Below are 7,243 nucleotides of genomic sequence, written 5' to 3'. Positions count from 1 at the left end.
AGTATAAACAAAGAAATTGCAAAGTTAGAAAATTAAATTCACATCCATTAAAAAAATATTAAACTTTTTCTTTCTTTTTGCTCTACTGTAAAGTAGCTATTTTGCAGTTAAGTCTTTTTACTTTGCACCCGTCGATTTATTAGTTGCAACGAATTTAATTTCAGACGATGCTAAATAATTATTAAAACTTTTCGTTTAGATCATTTTTTAATTAGGTACTTATAATTTTGAAAGTCATTCTATCTGTCAGTAACGCTATTTCTGCAAAACCATTGAAACAAACGGAAAGTTTGGATGAATTCGTAAATATTACTTAACTATTCAAATAGTTTAACTAATGAAAACGGGGTATATTTATATCCCGCGTTAGCACATACATTTATAACTGAACCTCTATCGCCACACGTATACCAGTAAGCTTGATTTATGATCGACGATCTATTTTAAAACTCAAGTGGCACTTATAACTTTATATTATGATCTAGTTTAATATTATACAAAACACATGTTTGACCACCGTGATTGACACGAACTAGATGAAAAATAACTTTGCTATTTTTTTTTTAATTTTGATAACTTTTTATTTGAGATTTTTACTATTTTTTGTGCTTTTGTGACATAAACTAGATGAAAAGTAATTATGCTATTTTTTTATTTTTTATTTTGATTACGATATTTTTATTCGATAAAATTTTACCATTTTATGGCTTTTGGGTCTTGCGAGAATTGTCCACCCCGGGATGAAGTGTATATGTGTGTGTGTTTTGTTTGCATGCGTTTTAATGTTTTTTTAGCTCTTTTATACTGCGTTATACTCGTAATTAACTACTCAATACTGAATTCTCATAAAGTCCTTTTGGAAAATATAGCCAGTAAACTAAAGACTTGTCAAGGTAGGTAAAATTAAGTATAACACGACTTATTTCGTCACATTCGATTATAGTATCCATGTAAGAGTACTTTGTTTTTGATCAATACTGACTTGCAAGTCATTTAATATAATCTCCAATGATTTTTAAAAATAATATTCAAGAATTAAACCACGAAAAGTCAACAATTTTAACAGCATCCCTTTAAGACAGTCCAGAAATAACTTTCAAGTCTAAACGGACCGCTTAAGCAGACATTTAGATGTTTGGAATAAAAATAGACGTACCAATGACTTTTATGTTAAGAAATTATGTTTTGTGTTCATCATTGTTGTAATTCACAAACGATTGCGATATTGAGGTATGTTAGTACTTGTTTATTTAAATTTCATAAATATTGTCGCCAAAATTTAAAGATTTTTATGGCATATTCATCAATTCGCATAACGTTTTCACATGATTATGCCTGAAATATTATGCAATACTGACCCAATTTTATAATACAATTAAGTGATGGGACATTTTTGTCTTCATGAAATTATTAAAAAATATATAACATTGATTTAAGTATCCAACCAAAAACTCGTAAAATCTTTGACAAATATTGATTAATCAATCAATACATTTTTATTTCTGAACACGTTTTAATTATATTTAATATTTTCAGTGATCGATATTTAATTATTCACATCGTAAATGTGGACTATAAAGCTCTAAACTTTGAAAACATACATACTACAATTAGAAAAAGTTTTCTAAAAATGCATCGTTTAAGTCAAAATTTATTGGAATATGTCAAACAGGAATATACTTAAAACGAAATTCATAAAATCGTTTTAAATGTCTCGTCTAGTATTGAAATTGTCCTTGACTGAGCTATGGAGATGTCTTCGAAAGGTAAGCGACCCAACTTAATAGTACAGCCGTAAAGTTTATTTTGGTTTCTTTGTTTAGACAAAAACGCATTAGGACTTTGTGAAATATTTCCAAGTCAGAGAGAACTATGTTTCAATTAAGGTGATTCATTCTTTTTGTTTGAGAATCGACGTCTATTTTTCAGACTTAATAAAGTGTCCAATAAAAATTTTAACTGATAGGAATTCAGTATCTTTATATTGTTTTTTTTTTGTATAATAAAAGTTTAAAAAATATGACAAATATTTTGAACCCTTCTTCAGTAGTTTCTGATGCTGTTAGAATGTGGTTATAAAATTGCTAGGTAGTGATAGTGTTGTTCTATTCAATCTGTATATTCATGTGTGTGTTTGTGTGTTTTCTATAGTCTCTTAACATTAATATTCATCAGAAAGTACCAATATTTTATTACCTTACGTTGACAAATGTAAATAAATGTTCACATATTATCATCAAAAAAATCAAACGATTTAATCGTTGTGTGATTTATTCTCATTTAAGATTTTTGGTGCGGAATACCGTTTATTTTTAACACCTCAATCCACCATTTTGTGTAATCTAGCTCTCTAAGTTCATTCACCTCGGTTTGAAATTTTATTTGGACCAGGCTTTGTGATTTTATCTATAAGGAAAATTTTATTTTCATAAAATCCGTTCAGATGAAATAATGAAAATAATCTGCGAAATATTCTCTCTCAGAATTAAGTACCTATATTTTCACTTTTGTGTATTAATTTATTTTTTATTAACTTACTGGCGGGTTTTGTTTTAATGTAGAATATTTATTTTATTTCATTGTGATTTAGCTGTTGCATAAGTTTTACTAGTTGCTGCTCAAACATTTTTGTTCATTCTGATCCCAATTTTAATTTTTTTTTTAATTTGCGGATTCCATTCATCATAAATTCCAAAATAGCGAGGAATTAAAAGTTTGTACCAGAATCTAAAAAAAATCTTTAAAGTTATAAGAAGAATTACAATTGAATATCCGAGATCAAAATATTTGCCAAAATTATTGTGTTTTTTTAGACTTTCGAAGCAATTGCATTGACTTGCCTTATCTTGCATCAGTTCCTTTTCTGGATTAAGAATAACCTATCTTGTCAAACTCGTAATTTTTAAACATTTATATTATTTCATTTTCTTTATATTTTTTATTTAATATCACTGGTATTCAACTGGTATAATTGATTTCACCTTTCAATTTATTTCATCATAATCATTCCATTGAGATCAATGAAGTATTTTGATGAATTAAGTGATATTTTCAAAGTGTCCACAATCAGTAGTTTTTCGGTAATACCTCCATTGTTTCAATATAATTTGCAACTTAGCCGTTTTTGTCTTACGCTATCTAAAATATAACTTTCTAAATGCATATGGCTTAACTGAAACCCGGTCTATTTTGACTAAATTTACTATTTCACTATTTGTATTGTATGTTCACGCTGTTCTGGCACATGGCACTTATTTCATTTTGACCAAAATCTCATTTTTCATAATTTGCAAGCCATACCACATTTTAATATGTTGAAATAATAATAAAATAATATTTCAACATCATTTTGGTAATAAAAGAATAGTAATTATTTTTATTACTTCCTTGTCAACTTTTTCAAATAGATGGCTTTGTTAAATTTGAACACTTTGTTGTTCATATCGTCATTTTGACTTTCAAATTACAATTTGTAAATGCAGATATTGGACAAAATATTAATTAATGCAGCGATAATAAGATTTCATTAAAGATAAATTCAATGAATTATGCTGTATGGAAAATATTCCAAAAAATTGTATGGAGTACCTAGCTGGCAATTCCTAAGATAATAATTATATATCGATGTCTTCTGTGATTTTTCGTATTCATATACGTTTCTATTTGCTTAAAAATGATTGTAAAAAGCGGAAAATGCAAAATCAGTCAAGAAAATACGTGAAGTTGAAAAAAAAATGCTTTACTTTTTTTAAATACATAAAGTTATATCACATAATAAGCATAAAGAGAAATTACATTCTAAATAAAACAAAAAATCACAGTTTTTCTGGACACTCTTTGTCCTGACGTTTCTTTTAATACAGATAAATAAATTCTAATTTATAGTACATAAACCTGTAGGGAGAAATAAAAGAAATGTCTTTTGAACTAAATAAAGAAACTACGTATTTTCATTTATACCTATAGATAAGAATTTCCCCCATCTGTATTTGATTCAAGGAGAACCATTATTAATGAAAATATAAAAAATGTTTTTAATTCCTAATGGTTTAAGAAACTTATAATTATCATTATACATGTTAACATTCTTTATATGTAAATATTTAACCGACGTAACTACAATGTCTGCAGTCATTCTGCTATGAAAATGTACTCCAGTTGTATATAATAGTTCGATTATTAATAGGCCTGATATACTTATAGTTTACAATAGTCAAATTAGGCTCTCAATGTTCCTTAAGGTCTAGAAATTTGTTACTTTCGGAACTTGTTTTGGAACTTAGATTTTGCGACGCAACAATCGGCACCAATCAGACCTTAGTCTATCAACTAAGTACTTACAAATCCTTCAAGTATCCGTCATAATCCACAATCCTTGGGGCACTTGCCACTACACTAAAACACAGTTTCTTTTTTAACACTAATGAGTCACTTACGCTGATTCACGTAAAGACTAGAGTATCGGGGCGTAAGTGTAATGATTGGAGAGTCTGAGTATTGTGGGCTGGGCAAGGCTTGGCGAGGAGGTCTGGACGCGGGGGCCGCGCCGCCCTGGCGCAAGTTCACCGAGCCAGAGGGGCCAGCACTGCGACTGCAGCCAGGGCCAGAGCCAAGGACGACGCCAAAGCTGCTCCTCTTGAGTACGACAGCTCTTCGCTTTTGACCACCTCGTTCTGGGCCTTGTCATATTTGTGCGTCTTTTTCGTGACTGGTTTCATTGATGTCGTCGTTGTAGTCGTGGTGGTGGTCGTGGGGGGCGGCGGAGGAGGAGGCAGGGTCGGCTGGGGAGGCGGGACGGGCGACTGCTCCTCGGGCTTGCAGCAAACACGAAACACGAGTTTCATGTTGTGACTGAGGCATCGACCGCCGATGCGTCTGTGTAAATCGTCTTTGCTAGACGTCGATATGAAATAGTAGTCTTTCCCGGGCAAGAACTCCAGCCCGCCCGGCTGAGGTGTGAACGGTCTAAACGTGATCGTGAAGAACATCAACTTGTGCGGTTTATCACAAATAGCTATGATCCTTGGATTAGGATTCGTTATTCTACACGTATCGTACTCTTCCTTGCTAACGTTATAAATTATGTACTTTTCTGTGTCCTCCTCAAAAGTCCCCGGGGCGTACACGGGACAAATTATATTCACTTGGTCGTATTCGAACTGAGCGTTACCTTTGTTGAGGTCAAATACGTGGTCTGTATTGTCTATCCTGAATATACTATTTGTGGTATTCCAATGTATGTAGAAAGACTTTGCGTAATTTCCCATCACGCTTTCGATGAAGAAAATGAGGACTAGGAGGGTCCAGGGCGTTTGCCGGAGGCCGAAGTAAGCGCAAGACACCATTCTGGCTCCTTTATTCAACTAGCATATCCGATCGAAGCACGGCGTTCACCTCAGCACAAAAGGCGTTAATTCACTCTTTATCTACGTTGGTTTGCACACCAATCCATATTTCCAGCGACCAAACACTATAATCTAATAGAAAACATTGTAAAACGTTCACAATCCACACATAAAAATCGAATCCGTTCAATTTCGACACTCCGAGTCCACCATGTTTCCACACAAGATTCTAGCCGTCGATAAATGGGATTCGACGTGGCTCGCACGAAACGCGTCGAAACTATCACTTTTTCGTGCACAATTCACTTGTTTCTGTATTATATTCGGACACACGACTTTGTGTAGTTGTAACACGGGAATTAATCAATACATCACAGGTTTTTTGCAGTGCTAAGTAGTTCTTTGTATTGGGACAGCGTCGCGGAGTTCCGATCGGTCGCGAGGCGTTCGGCCCGACTATTGGAATGTGGTCCCCGGCCGCGGTACGCATGCGACGGGCCCCCCCTCCCCTCCGCCCCGCGTCTCCGGCTGCATTCGAATTTCGAGCTTTCGCGGGCGCCATATTGGATTAACAAAAGCAGTTATTTGTTTTCTTTCTATATTTTTAACCATTTTGTCTTTGTTTTTCCTGCCATTTTCACAAATTTCAATATTATTTTTTTTAATTAAGTATTTAGGTAATTGGTTCTTTTAAAAATTAAAAAGCTTTTTCAAATTTAAGCTTTCATGAACGCGACGAAAGCGTCATTGAAAAAGTGCATGGCCGCAAACAAGCTGGCGTTGTCGGTACCTTACAATTTTTTTGTTGACTTATGAAGATGTAAATTACATTACACCTTTTTTTTCAAACTGGTTAATGATTCCGCGTTAAATTATAAGAGTTTTTTAACGAGAGTTGACGTTTTATGATAATTTGATTGTTTTATCTCGTTTTTGTCAATGAGAAACCAAAATTAGGTATTTTTTTATGAGTAAGCTCGTTTGAGAGCTTTTTGTTGACGCTCGTAGTGGAATATACACTTCAAAGCGTTTTGAAATGTTTGTCTTTTTTTTATTTTAGCATCATATTAAATGATAATTGAAATAAATAAGACAATATAAACAACAGAAATGAAATCATGATTGTGTATGATGATGAAAAAATTTTAGTTTTTTTATATATACCTATATTCCCGAATACACAATTATATAATAAAATAAACTAAAAAATATATTTTTCCAACACTTTAACCGCATTTATGATATAATTTAAGGATTCCTTTCTTATTAGAATTTTACCGTTTATAATAACAAGATTCTCTTTGAACGAACTAACCCGAGGTAATCCCGGCTATGTGGCCCTTAGTCTCAGTTAACGTAGATCCACATACCTAGTTAACTTTAACCACGATATACAAGGTCTTGGGTTTAATCTTTACATTTTCTGCTAACCGAGTTCTTAAAAGATTTCTATTTTTATATTTTATGTAATGAAATGTTTTCTTAACAGTTTTTAAACTTATTTAATTTATTATTGAGTATTAATATTTATGTACAAAAATATAATATACCAAAATGTATAAATCTTAAAATAATTTAATTTAATTATTTCATATTGCCCAGAGCGAAACGAAAGCATCGAATAAGCTTTGGATGAATTGCCAATGATACACGTAGCGCCATCTAGGTAAGACAGGGAAAACTTTGTAACCTCATGGTATAAATGTTTAGCTAGTCCGTCTACTATAGCCGCCTTAAATCTATTTAATTTTAACATATTATACATACATACATACATATAGTTACGTCTATAACCCTTGCGGGGTAGACAGAGCCAACAGTCTTGAAAAGACTGACAGGCCACGTTCAGCTTTTTGGCTCGATGAAAGAATTGAGATATAAATAGTGACAGGTTGCTA

At 32.5% G+C, this 7,243-nt stretch overlaps 1 protein-coding gene across 1 annotated transcript; it reads right to left on the bottom strand.

Annotated features, from left to right (window-relative positions):
- Positions 1 to 2,083: 2,083 nt before the first annotated feature.
- On the bottom strand, positions 2,084 to 5,789 carry LOC106129501 (ephrin-B2a). Its single transcript, XM_013328086.2, has one exon. It carries the CDS (start codon positions 5,343 to 5,345, stop codon positions 4,563 to 4,565), a length of 783 nt encoding a protein of 260 aa, XP_013183540.1. The 5' UTR covers positions 5,346 to 5,789; the 3' UTR covers positions 2,084 to 4,562.
- Between the last annotated feature and the right edge of the window lie 1,454 nt (positions 5,790 to 7,243).

This window comes from Amyelois transitella, chromosome 29 (genome assembly GCF_032362555.1).
Source record: "Amyelois transitella isolate CPQ chromosome 29, ilAmyTran1.1, whole genome shotgun sequence".
Taxonomy (NCBI): Eukaryota; Metazoa; Arthropoda; class Insecta; order Lepidoptera; family Pyralidae; genus Amyelois; species Amyelois transitella.
Note: the sequence above shows the minus strand (reverse complement) of the source record. Positions and strands in the feature narration are given on the sequence as shown.